The 25,884-nt window shown below is 42.3% G+C and overlaps 2 protein-coding genes across 6 annotated transcripts in view; both read left to right on the forward strand.

Annotated features, from left to right (window-relative positions):
• Positions 1 to 12,170, forward strand: part of LOC147020623 (neutral alpha-glucosidase C-like) — a 74,371-nt gene extending 62,201 nt beyond the window's left edge. For all 4 annotated transcript variants that reach the window (XM_085896127.1, XM_085896131.1, XM_085896128.1 and 1 more), the window contains 3 exons: positions 7,322 to 7,434; positions 7,563 to 7,663; positions 7,757 to 12,170. In XM_085896127.1, the coding sequence (XP_085752253.1) occupies positions 7,322 to 7,434; positions 7,563 to 7,663; positions 7,757 to 7,866 (324 nt within the window). In that variant the 3' untranslated portion in view covers positions 7,867 to 12,170. The remainder of the gene's footprint in view (positions 1 to 7,321; positions 7,435 to 7,562; positions 7,664 to 7,756) is intronic.
• A 226-nt stretch (positions 12,171 to 12,396) lies between these two features.
• Positions 12,397 to 25,884, forward strand: part of CAPN3 (calpain 3) — a 101,092-nt gene continuing 87,604 nt past the window's right edge. For both annotated transcript variants that reach the window (XM_085896132.1, XM_085896133.1), the window contains exon 1: positions 12,397 to 12,666. In XM_085896132.1, the coding sequence (XP_085752258.1) occupies positions 12,397 to 12,666 (270 nt within the window). The remainder of the gene's footprint in view (positions 12,667 to 25,884) is intronic.

The following is a 25,884-nucleotide window of genomic DNA, read 5'->3' on the forward strand; positions in this document are numbered from 1 at the left end:
AAAACAGTAAGATACTGGAAGGATGTTTTTATAAGGTGCCGGGTGTGAAGGAAGAGGAGGAGGAAGGAGGACATGAAGTATTCAAAAGGGCATGTGGAAAGGGAAGAGTATTGATTATGGGGGATTTTAACTTGCCAGGGATAGATTGGGTCCAGGAACAGGGAAAGGGCAGAGCAGATGAGGATTTCCTAGTTTTATTCCAAGATTGCTTTTTAACCCAGTTTGTAGATAAGCCCATGAGGGGGAGTGCAGTGTTAGACCTCCTTTTAAGTAACGATCTCAATATGGTGGAGGAGGTGGAGGTTGGGGAGCATTTAGGAGCAAGTGACCATAACATTGTGTGTGCAAAGATTCTGTAGAGAGGGTTAGAGTTCAGGATAGTAGGGTAAGGCTATTGGATTTTGGGAAGGCAAACTTTGAGGGTATGAGGAGAGAGTTGGGTGATGTAGATTGGGAGACTCTAACAACAGGACAATCAGCATCAGAGAAATGGGAAACCTTCAAGGACCAAATGTGTAGAGTGCAGAGTAAGTACATTCCAATGAGGTGTAAAACTAAATGTCGAAAGAGACCAGGGTGGCTGAACAGTGAGATAAGGAATGCTATTAAGGAGAGGCAAAAGGCATTTATTAGGTTTAAAATAAGAGGACTGGAATTAGATTTATATAATTATTGGAGTAAACAGAGGCAAGTGAAGAAAATAACTCGGCAAGCCAAAAGAGAGGATGAGAAGGACATGGCTCAGAATATTAAATATAATAGCAAGGCTTTCTTTAAATATATCAGGGGAAAAGAACAGGTGAGGACCAGTGTGGGCCCATTGAGGAATAGCACCGGGAGAGTGGTTAGTGATGAAAGTGAGATGGCAGGCTTATTAAACTGGTATTTTTCTTCAACTTTTACACAAGAACAGTCAGGGAATTGCCAATAGCTGAGAGTATTTATCAAGGAGGTGAGGAAGGGCTTTTACAGAAGATCCAGGTTGGAGTGGAGGAAGTAAAGGAACAGCTAGGTAATCGAAGAGTGGATAAGGCTCCGGGTTCAGATAGTATGTACACAAGAGTATTGATGGAGGTGGCTGAGCAGGTAAGCGAGATGTTAACGGATATTTTCAATAGCTCACTGGAGTCAGGACAGGTACCGGAGGATTGGAGAGGAGCAAATGTAACACTATTATTTAAGAAAGGATCCAGAGAAGAATTGGGAAACTATAGATCTGTTAGTTTGACTTCAGTTGTGGGGAAGGTGTTGGAGACATTAATTAGGTACCAGATGAGGAACATTTAAATAAATACAAACGAATGAGATGTCTTCAGCATTGGTTTACCAAAGGTAGTTCCTGTCTAACAAATATTTTAGAGTTCTATGAAGCAGTGTCTGATTGGGTGGATGAGGGAAAGGCAGTGGACATAGTATATCTGGACTTTAAGAAGGCATTTGATAAGGTACCATATCGGAGGTTGTTAGCCAAAGTGAGGGCTTGTGGAGTGGTTGGTCAGGTAGCTAATTGGATTGAAAACTAGCTTAGTGAAAGGAAGCAAAGAGTGGCTGTGAGTGGGAGGATGTCTTGCTGGGAGGATGCAAGTAGTGGGATACCTCGGGGATCAGTACTCGGACCATTACTATTCATTATTTACATCAACGATTTAGATAATGGGGTGAAGAGTAGGTTTTCCAAATTTGCAGATGACACAAAGCTTGGAGGTAAGGTGGATAGCAGAGGGGGTAGTGATCAGATACAGGAAAGTATTGATACTTGCATAGATTGGGCAAAAGATTGGCAGATGGAATTTAACCTGAGCAAGTGTAAGGGGATGGGAATGGGAAAGAACAATGAAAATAGAGATTCCAAGATACAAGGGGTAATTTTGGAGCATGTCACACAGGAGAAAAATCTGGGGGTGGTAATCGATACGGGAGGTAAGCAGGCAGCACAGTGCCAGGCAGCTATAAGTAAAGCAAACCGGGGTTTAGGTTGTATTCGGAGAGGAATTGTTTAATCTTAAAACTGTTGCTGTTGTTTAATCTCAAAACCTAAGGGTGTATGAGTTGCATTTGCGAAGTAATTGTTGCACGAGGCAATTACGTCAAAAGGAAACTTGCATTCAGGTGTTCTGCATAATGCACATCCCTCATGCCAAAACCGCACTTCAAATGAATGCGAGAACAGTCTTTCAACAATTATATTATCAATTTTTTTTTTTTTTTTTTTTTTTTTTTTTTTGTATACCTTGGTCGAGGCTCGTATGAGAGCTAACACACAACTCACAGCAAGGAGGCATGAGACAAGAGGGGCGGGAGTGGAAGGGACAAAACATTGGGGAACAGACACGTGAACTGTGGAAGGGAGAGGGATGGGGATGGGACGGGGAACATGGCGAAGAGAAGATGGACATTACAGGGACTTTCAGGAAGGAAAGCAGGGGAATTGAAGGAGGTGGGCTTGGGTGGATTATCGGGGGTAGAAAAGATCGAGGATTTGGATGGGGGAAGATAAGAGGTGGTGGTGAACAGCTGTTTTGAAAGCCTGAAGGGAAGAATGGGAAAGAATAGAGTGAGGAAGTTTATTCCAAAGGCGGGAAAAAAGAGGAATGAAAGAGTGAAGATGAGCAGTGATTCGTGATTTTGGTAGTTTTACCAGAAGGGGGTTGTTGGCGGACCTTGAGCGCCCTGTGGAAATGTGGTTGGGACAAATCGCAGAGAGAGCAGGGGGCAAGGCTGGAGAGGAGTCGGTAGAAGACAGAAAGACCACCGACCAACCTGCGGTGATTGAGTGAGAGGCCCAAAGACTCAGCTTCATTGCGGGAGATGCCAATGATCTTAAAAGCCCTGGTTTCGACAGCGTGAAGTCGAGAAAGGTGGGAGGCAGGAGCACCAGCCCAGAGGGGAGAGCAGTACTCCATCAGGCTACGGACAAAAGCTTTGTAAGTGGTCAGGAGCTCAAGAGGGCCGAGGAAGGACTTTGCACGACGGAGGATTCCCAGTCGGCGACTGGCTTTTGAGGCAAGGTTGGAAATGTGACTTTCCCAGGAAAGGTCATGGCAGATAGTGAGACCCAGAAGCTTGAAAGAAAAGACTTCTTCCAGAGGATTGTTGAGAAAGTGGATGGGGGGGTTTTGTAAACGGTCCTTTCGAAGAGACATAGTGAGTGTGAGATTTGTCTGGATTGAAAGACATGTTCCACGTGTTGGACCAGTTTGTGATTTTATCCAGATCTGCAGTGAGCGAAGAAGCTGCTGCTTGCCGGGCTGAGGGATGACAGATGGTACGGCAGAGGGTTGAGTCATCGGCAAAGAGAAATAGAGGATTTTCCAGAGAGTCCGAGAGATCATTGATGAAAACCAGAAAAAGAACAGGGCCCAGAACGCTACCTTGAGGAACTCCAGCCTGCACAGGAAGAGGGGATGAAAGAACTCCATTTAGGGCCACACGTTGACTGCGACAGGAGAGGAAGTCTGCGAGCCATGAGTGGAGATGGCCTTGAATACCATGGGCAGAGAGTTTGGTGAGTAGGGCAGGGTGCCAGACTGTGTCAAAAGCACATGATATGTCCAGGGATACGGCTCGGATTTCCTGTCTGGCATTGAGGACCTCCATCCATTGATGGGAGAGCAGTAGCAGCATATCTAGGGTAGAGTGACCTGGTCTGAAACCAAATTGATGATTGGAAATCAAGCCATTGGAGAAGAGGAAGGATTTCATGTCTGAAGCGATGATGGATTCCATAACCTTGCTGATGATTGGGAGAAGGCTGATTGGTCTATAGTTACAGGGATCTGTTTTTGCACCTTTTATGCAGGGCAGTGATGTTAGCAGATTTCCAAGCAGATGGCAGATGACCTTGGGAAAATGAGAGGGTGAATAGAACAGAGAGAGGGTGAGCAAGAGCAGAAGAGCAGGCTTTGAGGACACGTGGGCTGATGCCGTCTGGACCGGTTGCAGAATCTGACTCGAGGTTTGAAAGCAAGCTCTCCACCTTGTCAGGAGAAAAGGATACAGAGTCCAGGGACAGTTGGGTGCGACTGGGTAAAGTGGGTAGAGATAGTGATGGGTTTGGGACATAAGATTTAGCTGCAAACACCGAGTTTAGACATTCAGCTTTATCACGTGTGGAATCAGCAGTGCGGCCATTTGAGGTAAGGGAGGGGATGGAGGGGGAACATACACCAGAAACAGATTTGATTAAACGCCACCAGGATTTTGAGGAGGGAGAGAGGTTTGAGAGTTCAGACTTGAGATGAGAAAGATGTTGTTTTCTGGCTCTCCTGAGGGTAGCTACACACTTGTTCCGAGCTTTGTGGAAAGAACTGAGATTGCCCTCAGTTGGGTTTGCTTTCCATGAGGCAAAGGCAAGTTGTTTCAGGACAACTGCCTCGCCACAAGCTTCAGTAAACCAAGGGCGGGAGGAAGGGTAAGACAACTGAACACGAGAGGGGATAAATCTGTGCATGAGGGAGAGCAAGTTTCTTTGAAAGAATTCCCAGGATGAGTTGATGTTTGAGAAAGTAGTGATAGGAGACCAGTCTGTAAGTTTGATGGCTGCTCGGAGACCCTGCCAGTCGGCTTGAGTGAAATGCCAGACTCGACGGCGGTGAGGTGGTTCTCTGATAACAGCCAGAGAGATGTCCACTTTAATAAGGACGTGGTCAGAAGAACCAATTGGAGCGAAGGAAGAGCAGCAGATATTGTCAGGGAAATTTGTCAAAATCAGATCCAGAAGAGATGGAGTACCATTGGTTGAGATCCGGGTCGGGAAGTTGACCGATTGAGTCAGTCCCAATGAGTCACAGAAAGCTTTTGCTGATGTCCCATGGCAGGTGAGAGAGGTACCCACACCTAGCCAACTGGCGTGATGACAATTGAAGTCGCCACATAAGAGGAAGAGAGAGTTTGGATGAGAAGATAGAAGATGGTCCATGTTTTCGGAGAGTGAGGTGTAGATGGAGTCATCACTGTTCGGTGGACGGTACAGTACACATATAAACATGAGGTGGGAGTGGAGGGGAAGCCGAAGCCAGAGGTATTCCTGGGGGTGTGGGGGAGTGAGAGCAGTGCAGGGAGAGTGAGGAATAGAGTCTTTGATGAAGAGAGCAACACCTCCACCAGGACGAGGCTCAGGTCTGTCATACCGTAAGAGGGAGTAACCAGGGAGAGATACTTGGGAGTCAGACACGTCTTGGGAGAGGAAAGTTTCTGTTAGGCAGATAATGTCTGGTTTGTCAGTGGCAACCTGCATGGAAAGATCTGAAAGGTTTGAGCGAAGGCCCCGGATATTTGAGGTCCACACTTTTAATGAAGAGGTAGGGGAGGAGGCTTTTGGTGCAAGAGGTGGAGGGGGCGGGGGAGGGTCGGACGAGGGACGAGGGGGGGAGGTAAGGAGGGTTGCTGAAGGAGTGTGGGGTATTGCAGAATAGCGAGGGGAGGGGGCCGAATGAGGAGGAGAAAAGGCTCTGTGGTGCTGTGAGAGAGGGGGGACAAGAGACAAGGAAGATGGCAGTTGAGGATTTGAGAAGGTGGAGTGAAGAGATGGAGGTGAGAGGGCAGTGGAGGGAGGCAGGTTGGTGGATGAGAGGGGGGGGCAACTTAGAGAAGGAAGAGTGAGGGGGATGAAAGGTGGGAGAAAGGTGAGGGGGAATTTTTGAAAGAGGTGAGAGGGAGGCTTGGAGGGAGAAGAGTGGGATGGTTGCTTTGAGAGTGAGAGTGAGGGGTGAGGGGGTGAGTTGGCACTGAAGTTGGAAAAAAGAATGGTTGATGGAAAGCGAGCATCCATGGCAAACTGTGGTTTTTAAAAGTTTTAGGTCAGAGATGCGATTTAACACAATTCTTGATGGATGCAATGAAGGCGAATTCAGAGAATGGAGAGAAGAAGCGCTGTAATAGTTGGATTTTTTAGGCAAGGAATGAAGGAGAGGTCGAAATGAGAGCAGTCTGTTAAAATAGCAGAAGAGTAGTGCATTGTGAAACAGTAAAGAGTACCACATGTGTGAGAGAGGAAGATGAAGCATTATAAGATCGTTTTTGTTGTTAATATTAATGTATGAGAGAGTTCAACAGATTAGGTCATGGAAGTGTAAAAAACAAAAAAAAGAAATCGAGGAAGACGAGGAGGAAGTTAAGAGGAAGAAGAAGTAGCAGAATCGGGAGAAGGTTGTTGTTGTTGTTGTTGTTGGATTTTTTTTTTTTTTTTTTTGAGATAAGAAAGAGATTAGTTGGGAGAATGGGGGATGTTTGGAAAGTGGGGAGGATGAAAATTGAAGGTAATGGGGAGGATAGAAATTGAAGGTAATGGGGAGAAAAAACAAACAAACAAAAAAAAAAAACGATCAAACACCAAGTGGAACCGGTAGGCCTCAAGCCTAGGACTAGGCCTCAAACACCAGGTGAGAACGTCGACATAAATACTCACAAAATAGCACGATTTTTGAAACAAAACCGAACTAGGAACACACATTAACATGTAGGTGAGAAAATTAAACAGTTAAAACGGGACAAATAACAACCGGAACTTAACTTTGAGAATGTCAGCAGGGAGCCCCGAAGGAGACCTCTTGCCGCTCAAAACCGGAACCGGAATTATACCTGTTCAGTGTTTTTTTTATGGCGGAGAGAATATTTTTATGTTGAAGGGGTATTTCTACGAGACAAAATTGATCCATGACAATAGAAAGCCATGAACCTGACCAGGGATTGATGTAATATAATTTTTGTGATCAGTATTGGCCAAGCTTTAAATGTAACACAATTATGTTTTCACATTTAATACAAGGACGTTTTTAAGTGTTTATTTAAAAGGCAGGGATAATCAGAGCTGTTTCCCCAAGTGCATGTGATACCAGAAATCCAAATGTAGAACAGGTGATGCTGAAGGACTGTCTTGGCAAGGAATACACTGGTGGGTTTTCCAGCTGATGCGAGCGGTTATCCACGTATTGGTTGCATAAAAAATGGTGGCGTGTTCAATACCCCCCTCCCCATCTGCGAGTCTCCCATAAAATGTTCTTCCCTCTCTTTCTTGCATCCTTCCTCCCAAGTTCCTTTTCCTTTTCTCCCTCCTCTTTTCAACACCCCACCCTTCTTTTTCTTCATATTATATTTACAAACTCCCATCCCCAACCACCAATGGTCCCCTGTAAGACTTTCAAATGGTCAGTATAGGCCTTGACACTATTTATTCCGGTGATACTTAGTTTGAATCTGGAGTGAAAGATATTTTGTTTCTGCTTAAAAAAACTCGATGCTTTTGATCTGATCAATATCCTGGCCCAGGAATCGTTTTGGCTGCACTTGAACCGATTTTGTTTTTTCCTTGCTGATCTTACAGGGAAATGCAAAGGGACAGCTGTTTGCCGATGATGAGTATTCTTTTGCTTACCAGAAATCTAATTGTTTCCTACTCTGCAACTTCATGTACTCTTCTGGCACGATTATGGCTAAGTGAGTATCGAGCTACTGGATTAACATTGTCCACAGAGATAAAGCATCGCCATTTGACTTAGGAAATGCACGATACCATTTTGTCAAAGGGAAATCTTGCCATCACTTTGGTTGCATGATTTCTGCAGACTTGACTCATCGTCTGGTGAGTTTTCCACCCCAACCTACATAGAAAGTCTGGTGAGCATGGGTGAGGCTTGCCCATCTAAAGTCACACTCCTTCACGCAGGTGAATTGGCACGGCTATTTGTAAATGGTCTCGTAATGCTTTAATCTTGCTCATGTAATGATAGCGTTTTACGACCATGTCTTATGTTTTCAGTGAAAGAAGAGCGCTCTGTGAAGTTTGACTATGACACCGAAACGCAGTGTGTGAAGATTGAAGGTCTACATCTTCCCCTCTGCCATGAATGGACTGTGCACATTTCATAGACACAGCAGCAATCTTGGAAGTTTTGTGCAACACTCGAATGGCTTGTAGTGTTTGTCAGTTTGAGGAGGTTGAAGTGAAAGTGTGTTAATTTTTTAGAGTGCACTCAGAGTTCCTCACTGTCCTAGTGATTTCTTACTATAACTAGTGACGTCATTATGAAGGCACCGATGACATCATCATTAACATATCGTGTTCCGCATGGGAAGTACTTGACAATGAGCCATGTTTCAATTTTTTCCATTGAGTGATTTTGGAGATGTAGAGGTGCAAAGCTTTTTAGGTTTTTCCAAGATGGGACCTGTACCACATGACCTACGATGTCATACTTTTGTAGAAACATTCTGCATGAGGAGGCGCGCCTATTTGGCAAATTTTGTCTCAATCCGACAAGCAGTTGTGGAGAAAAACACGAAAGTTCTTTCCAGACAGATAAACAAACAAACAAACGGACCCAAACGCAACACCCTCTCCTTCAGCGAGGGTAATTATTAACAATTTTTTAAAAATATATAATCACTTTTCTTTTCTTTATATCTGCTTATGTCATCTTAATAAATTTCATCGAGGGAAATATTTCAACAAAGAAAAAATGACGTCATCCATCGTGTGGTTCGCAGCCATATTGTTTAAAAAACAAAAGGAAAAGAAAATTCTTCTCCAGATCGAAGAGAAACTGCACACAAATAATCGACTATTCATGCTGAATATAATTTGATAACTATGACGTCATAGGTCACATGTTCTGGCAGCCATCTTGGATTTACCCTCAAACCTTCAGAACGGTTGGACAGATTGAGGGGACATTTCACAGACATGTTTCCCATGACCTGTGGACATTAGGATGATGAAGAATAATTGATGTCATGTGGTTCGGTGGCCATATTGGATTGAAGAAAAATATTAAATAATGTTTTCTCTGGAACAGCTTATCCGGTCGAAGCGAAATTTACCAAGTATCATCAAACCCTATACCTGCATGCAGTGTGGAAATGATGACGTCATAGTTCACATGGTGTGGCAGCCATATTGGATAGAAAAACGAACCCTATCCGATCAAAATGAAACTTCACACACACACACACATGATGCACCACCGAAACTTGGGCAGAGTTCATATTTTCAATGCCATTTGTCACATGGTTTGGCAGCCATTTTAGTTTGAAAACCGAAAATTAAAAAACCATTTTCTCAAAAACTGCTTAACAGATCCATATCAAATATATTGCATTACATGAAGCAAGGACAGTGAATCACAACTGCAAAGTTTCGCATCGATTGTTACAGCGGTTTCTGAAAAAAATATTTTTTATTATTCTCCTTGAAACCAATGTGGCTGCCACACCACATAACTGATGATGTCATTTTTAAGTCACATGTATGCAGCAAAGGCAGTTGATCATAGCTGCAAAGTCTTGAATCGAAAGGCGAAGCGGTTTCAGAGAAATATTTTTTTTTAAATATGATAGACTCGGCATGGGGAATGTTGGTTGAAAATTTAACATCATAGGTCACATGGTCTCGCAGCCATGTTGGACAAAGCCTTGTCTGATCAATGTGAAACTCCAAAGACGTGATCGGCCACCCATTCTGAATTTGATTTGATAAAGATGGCATCGTGGGTTAGATGTCTGATCGAAGCGGGGCAGCATGTTTGTTTTTTTTCACCATCGAAATTTCACGAAATTTTCACCAAGGTTGCAACTACTCATGCAGAATGTTTTTGTGATAACTATGACATCATAAGTCATGTGGTGTGGCAGCCATGTTGGAAAAAAGGAAAAACTTTGGACCTCTATCTCCCAAACCGCTCCATGGAAAAAAATTGAAACTTGTCACATGTGAAGTACTCCCCATGGGAAAGAAAGGTGATTTTTTTTTTATGTCATATGCGGTTTCCTTATGACGTCATAATTTCATGTAAAACGCTTTATCCGATCAGTATGAAAAATTTTGAGGGTCATCTCGGGATAAATTGTAATTGGCAAAAAAATTGATGACATCATCGGTCATGTGGTTCGGCACTCATGTTTTTGTTTTTTTTTACAAAAAAACCTTCAAAAATCTTCTTTTCCGTAATGGCTGAACAGATCGTGGCGAAACTTTACAGGTATGATCACCTATCCATGAGGAACCAAAAGCTCTCCACCTATAACGTCAGGTCACGTGGTTTGGTAGCTATGATTTTTTTTGAAAAATAAACATTTTAAAATGTTCTGCAGAAAGGCTTGACAGCTCGAGGGGAAACTTCACTGACATGTTCTCCAAGCCTTGCAGATACCAGGATGTCTACAAATAAGTAATAGGTCACATGGTTTGAACGAAATTCTTCAAAAACAAGCTCAAATGAGCTAAGATCCTCGTCCTCTTAATGATGACGTCATAAAAACGAATATGACGTCATTGTGATGTATCAGGTTTGCGATAAATTATCTGTGCTAATGCCCAGCTTGATTCCCGCAAACAAAATTCAAACAGCTTGCCTAGTTTCGGAGATAATGTTATAGGCGATTTCCATTAGCGGCGATATTATGTCGTCAACTTTTTTTCTCGGAAAAATTTCCAAAATCGGAGATGGTTACTGTTATGTCTGCACGTGGGGTTTCTGCATATACATGGCAAGTTTCACGAAGATCCGATGAAAACTCTGGGTTGTGAAACAAAAAATGTCAAAAAATAGGAATGATGTCATAAAAATTCATACGACATCATAGTGATGTATCATATGTGCGGTAATTCATCTCTGCAAATGCCCTGTTCGATTCCCGCAAACAGAATTCAAAAAGCTTGCCTAGTTTCGGAGATAATTTTTTAGGCGATTTCCATTAGTGGAGATGTTTTGACGTCATAACTTTTTTTTCTAGGAGGAATTTTCAAAATCGGAGATGGTTACTGTCTGCGCAGGGTATTTTTACATAGACATGCCAAGTTTCAGGAAGTTTCGATGAAAACTGTAGGCTGTGAAACAAAAAAGTCCACAAGAAGAAGATGAAGAACAATAACGTGAGTAAGACTTAGAGATCCTCCACGAGGATCTAAAAGTCTTTCTCTTGAATCACTTCATCAATCAATGTGAAATGTCACAGTTATGATTGAGTCGACATGTGGAATATATGTTTTAAATTTAAACCTGATCAGATGCATAGTCTGGCAGCCAGAATTATTTAATTTTTTAATCTTGGTTCAGGAATTTAAATCAAACTTGGTACAAGTATTATAATGATGTAATAATGGAGGCAGAGGCACATCTGGCGACATCGTGACGTCGAAGGTTGTCGTTCTAGTTTTTTGTTTATTATGCGATTGTTAATGATATGTAATATCAGCTTCATTTAATTGGATGTTGTTATTTTGCTTCTTTTGAACATGTTTTTTTACCTTCCACAATTGATTATATTGTCATTGTAAAGATTCTTACGAAAGTTATCCTGTTCACTTTTAAAATGTTTTCATTGTATGTATTGAATGACAATAAATAAGGAATATCATATCAAAGCATTGGGGACTATCCTTCCGAGAGTGGCCAAGAGTCTAATTAAAGACTTTCTAAATAGGGAAGTTTAAACTTGACTTAACTCGGGGGTAGAACAGCACAGAGTAGAGGGGTCGGTGTATGCAAGTTCTCCATCACTCTTACGAAACAGTTGTTGAGCAAACAAATTTTTTCCGGTCGAAAAAGACTGGTTAAATTAATATTGTCATTCATTCGATCAAGAGCAGAAGTCTCAGACAGTAAGTAACAGATTTTCTTCCAGATTTGCAAAACATGCCAAGTATGTAAACCCTGAAAGTTTGTTTGGATTTGATCTTGAGTCCTTTAATTTTTACACACAAAGTACCTGTTGGGACGTGTAGTTTAGCCAGCACATTGGTCTCGTTTTTAAAGAGTCATTTGATTTGACATCCATGACTTAATGCAAGCACATTATATAGCTGGCTTGGTGTTTGTAACATATATCGCTGACAGTTACTGCTTTGCTTCAGCAGGATGGGCATTCGTTGGTTTTAAGACTGAAATTAGAACCCCTGTTTCGCGACTTTTTTGTGAGCACTGTGATGCTCTGCCGTGCTGTTTTATTATTCTTTAAACTGAAGTGTGTGTGAATATAATATTCTGGAAAAGGCTTTATGATGAGGAAGTTACATGCTGTGGATTTTCATCATGTGCGGAATTGATATGTGTGTTGAATTTTTTAATTCTCATGAAAACTTCTGATATTGTAAGAATAAAATCACTGTGAGATGTTAATGTTTAGCATGCTATGGAAAACAATGAGTGTTTAAGTAAACTTCTACAATACTGATATCAATTTCCTTTTTTTTATAGTTTTAAATTGTGGAATCAAAAGCGACTATTGATTTGGGCAAGGAGCTCCTTTTAGTGTCGTCTTTTGCTCAAAAGTTGTCAATATTAACTTTTCGAATGACTTCATCCCAAGATCAACAGGAAAATGATCCGAATGGTTTTGTTTCTTCGACAAATTGTTTATCTGTACAGTTTTGGAGTATAAGTGAAAAAGAAGAGCAGAAGGATGCCATATACCTTCAACATACACAAGCTTCCACAGCCAAGGGAAGGACCCAAACCCTCCAAACCGCTCATTCGTGGTAAACCCACGGGTAACGCCATTGTAAACCGCAGTGCAGGCCTTGTTTCTAGCAAGGGCAAAAGCTTCCATCAGCTATGCAAAGAGTGTGTCGAACAGGGTGTGCTCTTTGAAGACCCAGACTTTCCTGCTATACCATCCTCCGTTTTCTACAGCCAGTCACTGCCCATGCGCCTGGAATGGAAGAGGCCTTCCGTAAGTGACATTGCATGATTCTTGCTGTTGTTTCATGATAATGGTTTTATTCAAAAGTAACAATTTTGGCAGCAAAGTCCCCCCCCCCTTCAGGCCCCCACCCCATGATTGCTAGCTTACGAGATTTTAGCCCACTGGGTATGGCCCACAATCTTTACTTTGACCACAAACTCATTGATGATATAACCGAAGAAAAACATGAAGTTTACCTGATCTGATACTTACATGCGAGTTTAACCTTATACTCATCCAAAGAAACATATATATGTATGAAATAAGGTTTTTGCAGTTGGGATGATCCATTGTAATTATTAAATTGTACAGCCAACCAAAATGATAAAACTCGATCAAGCTCACACTTATCTTAACACAAACGAGCATGAGCCGACCAAATCTCAAGGCAACCTTTCGTTCGTGACACACGAACTTCCTCAAAGCCCAGTGAACAATCGAGTGTGTGGCCTACGTTATTTTGCCTTGTGTTAATCCTCTTCCGATCCAACACACTGATGTCAGAGTGGAAAACAAAATCATAACTTTTCTCCCTGTTGTTAATGCTAATCATCCTTCATCGATTGTCTGCTTCCTTTGCATCTGCTTCCTGCATGATCTGGTAAAATAAGTATGTGTATTAAAACTTGGCAAGTTATTGGGCGTGCATTGTACATCCGGGTTAGTCCTCCTTGGTGATGTGATGTGGTCACGTGGTCCCGTTGTAGGCAGGGTTGGAATGTGGGTGGAGCGAGTCTGCCTCGGTGAAGATTGTGTGAAATGTGTCTATGTATATATATATATATATATATATATATATATATATATATATATATATATATATATATATATATATATATGTATATATATATATATATGTATTTGAGAGAGAGAGACAGAGGAAAGAACTGTAATGGAGCTGCAAATCACACACACACACACACACACACACACACACACACACACACACACACACACACACACACACACACACACGCACAGACGTAATGACGAGACAAACATGGCCGCTGAGCTTGGATGAAATGCTGTCACTTCCTGGGGTACTCTGGGTACCAGTGACATCCCAGCAATAGCACCACTTGTCTCACTGCACTCAGATGGGCATTTCATAAGGAGGAATTTCCTCCTCCCCATGGAAGCCAATCTATAGGGATTGTCTGTGCTGTAGCCTTTTAAATGCTGGACGTCAAGAAAGGAACCAACACATATCATTTGGTACGATTCCACCAGGGATTGAAGTTTGAACCGCCGACTTCCCAGACTCATAGCGGACATTCTAACCATTACACCACCGAGTCTGGTTGTACAAAACAAGCATGTAGTTTGAACAAAATGCCAAACAGTATCATTTACTCTGCCATTATTGCTTTCCTCATTCAATTTCCTTTTTTTTCCAAGATAATAAAAGACAAATAAATTGTTACTACGATACGTTTACATAAATTGGAATGATTGCAAAAGACACCTCACATTCTATCGAGTGCAGCCTGTGGCTGCTGGTTGCATCATTCGTTGGGACGCAGCTTTTGCCACTGATGTGGAATCAAAATCAAATCAAAAGATGTCCCCCTTACAGGTACACTGGTACTTATTTTGCCGACCTCGGAAGGATGACAGGCTGAGTCAACCTCCTGGTGTGTATTAATTCAGCGGCCAACGGGGCTTGAACTCAGGACCCTGGGATCCCAAGCCGCCACCCCAACCACTAAGCCAACACCAGGCTATGCAAAAGACACCAAAAAGACGAGACAACTCGATCACAAAGTAAAGTGCCATAGATGAGAAAATATTTATCAAAATCAAGCTAAATGGCATTGACAGCCTTTTACTTGTCAAGCAACAGTCAAGCAAGGAAGCAGCACATACCATCTTTTGGCTCGCCTGTTCGAAGAACAGAGAGCGAAAGTGATACTCCCGGCGTGAGCGTCAGCGTGAAAATGTTAAAGTTTTTGGTGCAAGTTGTTTCGAAGCTTGCCATTCATTTAATATGTGTACTAGGATGCTGATATTTGGCATGGAGGTTCCTTTGGGGTATACTATTGGTGGAGTGAAGTTGCAATTAAAAAATAATTTCAAATGTTTTAAATTTTTGACCTGTTTTGAACTTAACTTTTTTGTAGCACATCAACGTTAAAGATTTTGGTGCAAGTTATTTTTTAGAAGCTTGCCATTCATTTAATATGTGTACTAGGATGCTGATATTTGGCATGGAGGTTCCTTTGGGGTATACTATTGGTGTAGTGAAGTTGAAATTAACAAATGATTAAAAAAAAAAATTCATTTCAACCAAAGATGGTGTCAAAGCCACCCAATGCTCACCTGTTTATACTAGATGCTTGCCATTCATTTAATATGTGTACTAGTTTACTGATTACAATAAACAAATACATATATTGCTTTAAAATTATTTGGATCAGACTTCACTGCAATGCTTTATAAAAAATATTATTAGACTAGTCTTTTTAAAACGATAAATGTATAAACAGGCGCGCATTGGGTGGCTTTGACACCAACTCTCTGGTTAAGTATATGGTATGACTACGCCAGGGTTTGAACCACCAGACTCAGAGCAGATGCTCTAACCATTACACCAAGGCTGGTTATGTTACTTTTTTGGTAAAATAATACCTCCATCTCCAGACATTGAAAACAATTAGTTGTTGGACAAATATATATATATATATATATATATATATATATATATATATATATATATATATATATATATATATATATATATATATATATATACATACACACACTCAAAGTGCACTGCAGAACATGCACAAGCAAATCCATTTTTGAGGAAAACCTTGAGCTGGCTATACTTGTACACTTTCCTCACCGTGATTTAGCAACTTGTGTCAACGTGTCCGAAGGCAGTGGTTACATCAGTATCGTGTGATTTTTCAACATACAATGTGCAAAGATTTCGGAGATGATGATGATGTTTGCTGCGATCTTGTGAAGTAGGTGATTCAGTGACCTATAATCATTCCTGTTAGTGTGTGCAAACATTGTTCTTTGTGTTGAACCACCATAACCAGCTGTCCTGTTGTGAAAAGCTTGTCGTAATATGGGAAAAAAATTCCTCTCATGTTTTATCCAGTGATTTAGTGTCGAAATTGAGTGGTTTTTGTCGGATTTTTATTTTTATTGGTTCCTTTTTTGTTTTTCTCAATAATTTGTGAAACTTATTTGGGGCTTTATTGTACCAGATTTGGGTTTGCACTGAAGCAGAATTAAAGTAAATTTTTTTTTTAACTTTTTTCCTCGTTAAGAAATAACTTGTGCAAAGTTTGACAAAACTCTTGCTGGTTGTGGTCGTTGCACATTGAATAAAATATATCTTTCGAAGATAAACTTTTTCTCGTTTGGCATGATTTTGTTTATTTTGTAAGTTGTGCTCAATATCCCTGGTACTTGCAAGTTATCACTTCCCTTTTTGATACGGTTCTGCACAACCAACTGTTGTGTGATATAATTTAAGGAAGTAATTGGTTGAGATCATAGTTACACCTGCTTGAATCTGAACACGCTAAACCTCTAGTTGGAATCGAGATTTGGACCTGGACTACCTCCGGTTCCTTGAACTTTGTACAGACCCAATTTCTTTGGTATGGACATGTTAATGAAAATAAGAGAACATGTGTCTGGATTGTCTGTTTGTGTCTGGACAGAGTAACCATACACTCGTTGGACTTGTACATTCAACTGACGTGCTTCCAATTTCCTTCTGCTGGATTATGCAACTGCACGGCATTACAGATGTTTCGTATTTTAATTGCAGATGCACGGGGTCCAAAGGGTGGAGTTATTCGATTTTATCCTCGTTCACTCATCTGAACTGCAAAAGTGAATTTGTATATTTCTTTATATATGCTTCAAAAACTAAGAAAAACTGCTGAACCAAATCCAACCAAATTTTGTAGGTTGTCTGAGAGTAGGCCTACCCCAAGTATGGTTTCTGTCAGGATAGCATATCTGGGAGAGGGGGTTCAAGGTTGGGGTGGAGGGGGCGGGGGGTGGGGTGGAAGACCATAATTCTCTCTATGTAAATGTGTATCTTATTGCGCCAACTGGTGATAGCCAGTATTACAAATCATCATCTTGTCCAATAAAATGCAAAATATATAATTCACCTTGAAAGAAAGTTCAAACTACTTCAATATGCATTACGGTGATGTTGAAATCTGAATGAGAATAATTCGAAATTTTCAAAATGTTTCATTTCATTCATTTTCAGCGGAGGTTCAAACCAAAGCATTCAACACTGAGCTTCGCAGCAAAGCGGAAGTAATTTTTGCTCACACCATATTTAAGCAGCAAGGATGGCTGATGAAGATGATGTTAGCTGACTTCCAAGTAGACGGAAGATGACCTCGGGCAAATGATAGAGTGAATAGAGCAGAATGTTTGAAGTGCAATATGCCGTCTTTTGATTAAACCTGTCTGCGAAGCGACTTGTAAAAATGCCTCGTAAGCTTATAATGTTGGTATTACATAATGTAACCAGACTCGATGATTTAATGGTTACAGCGTCCGCTCTGAGGCTGAGGTCAGTGGTTGAAATCCCAGCCAAGTCGTACCAAAGACTTAAAAAATGGTACGTGCTGCTTGATGTTTAGCATTTAAAAGGATAGAGCATGGACAAACAACCCTGGGGAGGCAATGGCAAACTACCCCATGTAACCCTTGCCAAGAAACTGCTTTGGCAGCAACAACACTCTTAAAAGAGTATGGTACATCAAAATCCAAAATAATATATAGTGTTAACACATGGTATGAGAGATTTACTAAATAGGATGCATAGCATGCAAAGTATTGAAAATGAATTATAATGTATATTATGCAATCTGAAATGATTTAAAAATAAATTATTCAAATATATATGAAAGGTAAGTACTATGAGGAACCATTTGTAGCCCAAACATGTTTTAACGCTGTGCATGAGCAACACAATACATCTATCCATCCATCCATTGGGACCATACTCTGTGCAGAGCGTTGGTGCTGCCTCAGCAGTCTCCTTGGCTATTGGGCACAATCCTGGACGGGTCGCCACTCCGACACAGGATACCAGCAAGCTGGCACTCATTTTGCTGACCTCAGAAGGATGACAGGTCGAATCAACCCCACCTGGATTAATTCAATAGCCAAGCAGGATTTGAACTCAGGATCCGAGGATCCCAAGCCCACAATACTAGGCATACACAATACATGAAAGCATCATTATTTACAATTAATTGATGGTCATGGTGAAATCGAAGTCAAAGTTGTGCAGTGTATGTCTACACATGGTCATTATTAGTATGGTGCAGACAAATTGGTTGAAACTTGAAGAAGAAATCACTATATAATCATTGCTGCACAGTTTCAGGTTTGGCAATCTGCAATTGCAGTTCAAAGATGGTGTTGGCAAGGAATGGGATGCCAGAAAATACCAAGTTGTTCAAGTAAAAAAAACACACCAAAATGTTTTTATTTTGTTTTGTTTTTTTTCCAAAAAAGGCCATTTATTGCCGTTTTGAACTGTGAACATCAAATTTTAACAAAAACTGCTGCATTCTTAGCACATTTTCCAACCGTTCGACAACATTTTCCGCTGTACGCCGAAGAAACTCCTCTGACGAATCGGCAAAAACATTGCAGCTACAACTTTCTAATTTGTTCAAATTAGCGGGTTTGCTGGCACACACTTTGTCCTTATCCCATCAACACAAACAAATTTGCACGGGGTTAAATCAGGAACTCCTTGATGGCCATTCTATCGGTCCTCGTTGCCCAATCCATCTGTATTAAAGTGAGTATCCAACCAATTAGGAACTTCAATCGAGAGTTGCGGAGGACCGTCTTGCATAAAAAATTGCTTCATCTGTGTTGTCCCATTGCTGAATTTTTGGAAGGAGAAAGTTTGGAAGCATTTCCAAGTATCTGTCTGTTCATTGTATCACGGAGGATGCAAGGTCCAATTTGTTGGGTTGAAGTCGATCTGCACCGAAAAATCAGTTTTGGCTGATTTTGGCTCCGTTCGACTCTTGTTTCTGCATCATTTCCTTACCAGTAATGGCAGTTGTGCCTATTTGACAAAACCACCAACATGAAAAACAGCCTCAGACCGGGTAATGTTCTGTAACGCACCTGGGTAGTCATCAGTCCACTGAAGGAAATATTTACAAAACTCCATTCTCTCATCGAAATTATCTCGAAACAGCTGCTGAACATGATGCGGTTTGTATGGTTTCCATCCTAAGTCCTTCTTCAAAATTGCCTGAATGTCACGATAACTCATTCCACACTTCCTCACCGCGTGTCTGATCGACTTCTTCGGGCTCCTTGTGAACATTTCTCGCACCCAGTCAATGCTTTCTGGTGATTTCGCTGTGGTACTCGTATGTCTTCCTGATCTTCTTACGTCCTTCACTGAACCAGTTGTTATCTGCTTTTGGTGACGGTTTATAATAGTTTTTGGATCCAAATGGGAATGTCTTCTAATTTCTTGGTGCCACCATCTTTGAACTGCAATTACAGACTGCCAAACCTCATACCATGCAGCAATTCAAATGTTTGTCATTATTTGGAGGATCAGTGCCCATAATAGAAACCATTCCTTTTCTGCCGTGAGATGCATAGGGCTGCTGAGGCAGTTTCATTCAGCTGAGGAGTACAATCCTGGATGGGCTGTCACTCCGATGCGGGATACTTGAATGGCTTATTACATTATTATTACAGCCTCGAACTATAGTTTGCTTGTGGTGATGTTCCGAGGGATGGTTTTACGATACCCATTGCTGCAACTAGCACAATTTTGGTGCTCTTCAGCTTCCAAGATCTTTTTCTTGATTTCTGCATTATTTAGGCCAAAATCATTGGGAACTAATACCTCAATTAGCAATGCCGTTTTTACATTTTAAGTACTTTTTTTTGTATTCTCCAAGGCTCGTATGAGAGCTAACAAACAGAACGTACTACAAGGGGGAGTAGGAGACAAGTGGGGTGGGAGAGGGAAGGAAAAAACAGTGGGGAACAGAGACATGAGATGTATGGAAGGGAGAGGGATGGGGTGGGGATACACAGGGTAAACAAGATGGACATGACAGAGACTTTCAGGAAGGAAAGCAAGGAATTTGAAGGTCGGTTTGGGGTGGATTAGCAGGGGTAGAAAAGATCGTGGTTTTGGATGAGGGGAGATAAGAGATGGTGGTAAACAGCTGTTTTGAAGACATGGAGGGAAGAGTGGGATTAAAGAGAATGTGGGAGTTTGTTCCAAAGGTGGGGAAAAAGAGGAATGAAGGAGTGAAGATGAGCAGTGATTCGTGATTTTGGTAGCTTCACCAGAAGGGGGTAGCTGGCAGACCTTGAGCGCCCTGCAGAAATATGGGGGGAGGGGACATATCTCAGACAGAGCAGGGGGAGGGGGGTGAGGCCAGAGAGGAGACGGTGGAAGACAGAAAGATCACCGACCTGCCTGTGGTGAGAGAGTGAGAGGCCCAAAGACTCAGCCTCATCACGGGAGATGCCAATGATCCTAAATGCCTTGGTTTCCACATTGTGAAGCCGAGAAAGGTAAGAGGAAGGAGCACCAGCCCAGAGGGGTGAGCAGTACTCAGGCTGGAGACGAAAGCTTTGCATGTGGTCAGGAGCTCAGGTGGGCCGAGGAAGGATTTTGCACGACGGAGGATTCCCAGTCGGTGACTGGCTTTGGAGGTCAGGTTGGGAATGTGGCTTTCCCAGGAATGATCATGGCAGATAGTGAGACCCACAAGCTTAAATGAAAGGACTTCTTCCAGAGGATTGTTGAGAAAGCAGGTGGGGGGAACCGTCCTCTCGGAGAGACAATGTGAGAGTGTGACACTTGTTAGGATTGAAAGACATGTTCTACGTGTTGGACCAGTTTGTGATTTTATCCGAATCTGCAGAGAGTGAAGAGGCTGCTGCTTGCCGATCTGAGGGATGACAGATGGTACGGCAGAGGGTGGAGTCATCAGCAAAGAGATAAAGAGGATTTTCCAGAGAGTCAGAGAGATCATTGATGAAAACCAGAACAAGAAAAGGGCCCAAAATATTGCCTTAGGAAACTCCAGCCTGGAGAGGAAGAGGGGATGAAAGAACTCCATTTAGGGCCACACGTTGGCTGTGACAGGAGAGGAAGTCTGTGAGCCGTGAGTGGAGATGGGCTTAGACGCCCTCGGAAGAGAGTTTGGTGAGCAGGGCAGGGTGCCAGACCATATCGAAAGCACACGATATGTCTAGGGAGATGGCTCTGATTTCATGTCTGGCATTGAGGACCTCCATCCATTGTTGGGAGAGCAGAAGCAGCATTTCCAGGGTAGAGTCACATGGTCTGAATCCAAATTTATGATTGGAAATCAAGCCATTGGAGAAGAGGAAGGATTTAATGTCTCAAGTGATGATGGATTCCATAACGTTGTTGATGATTGGGAGAAGGCTGATTGGTGTGTAGTTGCAGGGATCTGTTTTTGCACCTTTTTGTGCAGGGCAGTGATGTTTGCTGATTTCCAAGCAGATGGCAGATGACCTTGATCAAATGAGAGGGTGAGTAGAGCAGAGAGAGGGTGAGCAAGAGCAGAAGAGCAGGTTTTTAGGACACGTGGGCTGATGCCAACTGGACCGGTTGCAGAATCTGCGTTGAGGTTTGACAGCAAGCTCTCCACTTTGTCAGAAGAAAAGGACAGAGTCCAGGAACAGCTTGGTGTGACTGGGCAAGGTGGGTACAGAAAGCGATTGGTTTGGGACACAAGATTTAGGTGTTTATGGAGAAAAGGCTGAATACCTAAACTCCGAAGCAAACATGGAGTTTAGGCATTCAACTTTTTCATGTGCAGTGTCAGCTGTGCGGCCATTTGAGGGAAGGGAGGGGATGGAGGTTGACATACACCTGAAACGGACTCAACTCAATGCCATCAGGATTTGGAGGAGGGAGACAGATTTGAGAGTTCAGACTTGAGATGGTTCTCTCATAACAGCCAGGGAGTTGTCCACTATATCAAGTTACAATGCTTTGTTTTCTATGTTCACCTTCAATGGGATCATCAGGTCGTATGTGAGCATTACTTCCTTGTTCTTAATTGTCTTTTTGGTTCATGTTTCCATGAATTTTCCAGGACTGGGATATCAAAGTTTTTGCAGATTTGCCGCCAGTTAATTACTCAACCTACCTTGTGCCTTTGTGTGTACGAGGTTCATCTAAAAAGTAATGGGACTGACTACACAGAAATTTTATTCTAAAAAATATATTGAAATCACAGCTCGTCCCCTTCAAAATAGTATCCCTCCAGTCTCACACGCTTGTCCATCTTCTTCCACGCTTCGATGCACCCCCGGAAGGCTTCTGGAATCCTCCGGAGCTCTGTCTTCACGGCTCTTTTGATGGCCTCCACATCAGGAAATCAGGTCCCCTTGAGCTTGGGGAATGGGAAAAAAATCACAAGGGGCCAATTCTGGCGAATACAGAAGTTGCTCCAGAGTTGGCACGTTCCTCTCTGCCAGAAACTGTCAGATGCTCAGGACACTGTGAGCAGGGGCGTTGTCGTGGTGGAGCACCCAGGCGTTGTTCTCCCACAAATCCCTCCTCTTGTCCCAGACTGATCTCATGAGGTGCTGGAGGATCTCCTTGTACACGTATTGATTCACTGTTTGACCCTGTGGTAGAAACTCGAAGTGGACGATGCCCTTGATGTCAAAAAACACTATGAGCATCACCTTGACCTTCGACTTCGACATCCTTACTTTCATCGCCAGTAATGACTCTCCCGAGCAGGTCTGGATTGTCCTCGAGGTGCTCAATAATGTCTTGACAGACAGTGACTCGTTGCTGTTTCTGGTCCTCGGACAACAGCTCGGGGACCATCTTTGCACACACCTTGCGCATTTTGAGATTTTCAGTGATCATGCTCCAGACAGTGTCCTTGTTGATGGAAAGTTCCTCAGCAATCATCCGCACCGCGAGTCAACGATCTGCACGTGCCATCTGCTTCACACGCTCAATGTTGTCCACCGTTCTGCCCGTTGAAGGTCTTCCAGACCGTGGATCGTCTTCAACCTCCTCCCGTCCCTCTTTGAACCTCTTGTGCCATTCAAATGCACGTGTACGTGACATCGTTTCTTCCCCGTAGACTTGCTGCAGCATTGCGAAGGATTCGGAAGGTGTTTTGCCAAGCTTGGCAAGAAACTTCAGATTGGCTCTCTGCTCACGACTCATAGCGAGACGACTCAGACTAGACAACGTGGAAAGAACCACCTGTAAAAAATTCACACAATGAGCGCAGTCAACCATCACCAATCATATATATTGCTGGAATGTTGCGAAAGACTGTGACGCAACCCGTTCATTCAAGTTGTGTAAGTGGAGCACACAGCAGGCTCAGTCCCGTTACTTTTTAGACAGACCTCGTACAGTTGTTCTGACGAGTTTTTTTACATCACGAGAAGAGGTGACTCATGCTTTCTGTTTCTACCTTGCACAACCTACACCTGTCCATTGACTCAGTTCTGCCATTTCTTCAAGCCATTAGTAGTGTCCCTGGTCCTGGGCATTTATTTTGATTCATTCTCCATCCCAGTTGAGCTGACCTCTTCTTAGCCATTCCTAATGAGCCTTGTTTGTCCATGCCCATTCTGTCAAACTTTTGTTTTTTTTAATATCTGGCTGCTCTTTTATCGTTCTCCGAGTTGTCAGTGTATATCTGTAGATATTTCGTTTTATATTTTTGTTTTGTCTTTTTTTGCAATCATTTGGGATGTATTCATTGCCATTTCGGTTTCATGTGTGACATCTATTCGCACCTGTCTTTGGAAATTTTTTTGCAAGGTGGGTTTGGGATACCTTGTCAAGTTTGTTGTCTTCGCGTTTCCATACAAATTGGATTCTGTAGTCTGTTGAACTTTTCATGTATTTAGCCAGTCCTTCAATTGTCACTCCGTGCACTTGGTTTCGGTCCAACAAGCGGCTACCTCCTCCTTGTTTCGGCAGGTACATTCTCGGGATGCATTTATTTTTGTGAAACATTTTGTGGATAGTGAGGAGTTCCCTTGTTTTTGTATCTATTTTGTTGAATTCTGCAGCTGTGTTGGAATGTTGGTATTGCGAGTTCATTGATGGCTCTGATTTTTTTTTTCTTGGGGTAAGATATGCTTTCACGATCAGCCTCGTTCTACGCAAGTATTCCTTGGTAATTGTTTTGTGACAAATTTGGTGGCCCTCTTCTACTCTGATGTATTTGTATGGTGCTTCGTTGTCTCGCTCCAGTATTGTTGTGTCCAGGTTGATTTTTATGTTGGTCTACCTTGTACGAATGTGCACTTGGTACACTTATCTAGGCCAACTTCCATTTGAATGTTGTCAGAGAACCATTTCACTAATTTGAGTTGTTCTGTCAATTTTTATTCATTTGGTGCAGAGTTTTAAATCATCTACGTGCAGTAGATGCGCCACTTTTCCTGTCTCTTTGGACGTTCTCTGATTGGATGTTTGGGTGTATCCATGGCCTTGCTCACGAATGAGTTTACTCGGTGGTTCCAGGGCCAGGTAAAATCGTAGGGGTGAAGAAAGGCTGTCACCCTGGAAGATCCCGCAATCTATCTTCACTCCTGGTATTTTGATCTTTCCTTCCGAGTACTGTAATATCAATGCGGTATTCCAAAGCTCCATTGGTTTCTCTCTCGGTTTGATTATTTTGGGTTGATCTTGTAGACTTGCATGAGTTTTATCATCCATGAATGTGGGACACTATCAAAAGCTTTTTTTGCCGTCTATCAATGCTGTGGATAATTTGATTCTTCTCGTTTTATAATTTTTGAGTGCGGCCTTGTGTAGTAGTAGGTGGTCTATTGTTCTGTAGCATTCTATTTTACATCCTCTCTGTTCTGCCTCTCGGCCTCCTTGTTGTGTTAATTGGTGGTCCATCATCTCTATGATGATTCCCATCAGAAGTTTGTATGTTGTTGGTTGACGTGTTATTGGTCTATACTTGTGAGGTAGTTGGGTTTCAACAGATTTTGGAAGGCGGAAGGTGTTATCTTCTTTGAGCCACTCATCCATTACCTCCTCCCCTTGGATAAGTTTGTTGAATGCTCGAGCATAGTAATTTTGGAGAGCAGCTAGTTGTTTTAGCCGGAAGTTTGGAATTCCATTCCGGCCTGGGCAGGAGATGGACATCATCTGTTGCATGCTTGCTTCTGAGCTTGGCCTTTTTGCAAGTTGTTTTTTTTATTTTTTCTTCAACAAATTTAATTGGTGGTTGGGGATTTCCTTTAGATGTTTTTTTTTCTTCCATGTTTTGGATCTAATCCACCTCTTTGTTGTGTTCTTTTGGGTCCTCATAGAGTCCCTTCAAAAGTTTTGAAGTCTATCCTTTTTGTTGCATATTGCTTTTGTTTCCTTAGTTTGCAATAGACTATTTTAGAAGGTGTGTGTGTGTGTGTGTGTGTGTGTGTGTGTGTGTGTGTGTGTGTGTGTGTGTGTGTGTGTGTGTGTGTGTGTGTGTGTGTGTGTGTGTCTCCAGACCACAACCTTTTTTACAATTTGAGCTCTGGTCATAAAACTTTTAACAAACCCTTATAATGAGAATATGGAGAACAGTAATATTAATAACTAGCAGGAAGCCCATGGTAAAAAATATCACGATGGAAAAAATAAAACCAAGTTTGGTCACAATCCCATCAGCAGTTTCTGAGAAGTTGCAAGTGTTTACAGATGGACGGACTGATGTACAGATCCCATAAATACGAGTGTGAATCGGCGCACTTTGCACGCCTCACCACGCGTCGCTGCAGAGGCATAGGCATCTTTGACCATGCCTGCTTTCTCTGGGAGTGAGGGAAGGGAGGAAATAGTGGGTGTGGGTTAGTGGGGTGAGAGAGGATTGGGGTTTGAGTGGGAATGGGGGAATGGTGGAAGGGGAATGGGCAGGATGGTGGGGGAGATCGGCCAAATAATTTATATTTTATGCTCTGACTAAATATATACTGCAAGTCAGAAGTCAGAACCCAACATGTATAAATAAAAAGTAACTGAGCACAAACTTATATTTATGTCAAATTATCAGTTAGAGCTGGACGGCAAAGCCAACACAATAATCAAAAACCCGATACGAAAGTTGAGCTGCCAGCCTTACAGAGCAGACGTGCCCCCAATACACTGCTTCCCTTGGACTTCCGGCTAGGATTTTACGTTGTATATTTTCT

The sequence above is a fragment of the Eptatretus burgeri genome, chromosome 9 (genome assembly GCF_056783735.1).
Source record: "Eptatretus burgeri isolate ZD-2024b chromosome 9, Ebu_testis_v1, whole genome shotgun sequence".
Lineage (NCBI taxonomy): Eukaryota > Metazoa > Chordata > Myxini > Myxiniformes > Myxinidae > Eptatretus > Eptatretus burgeri.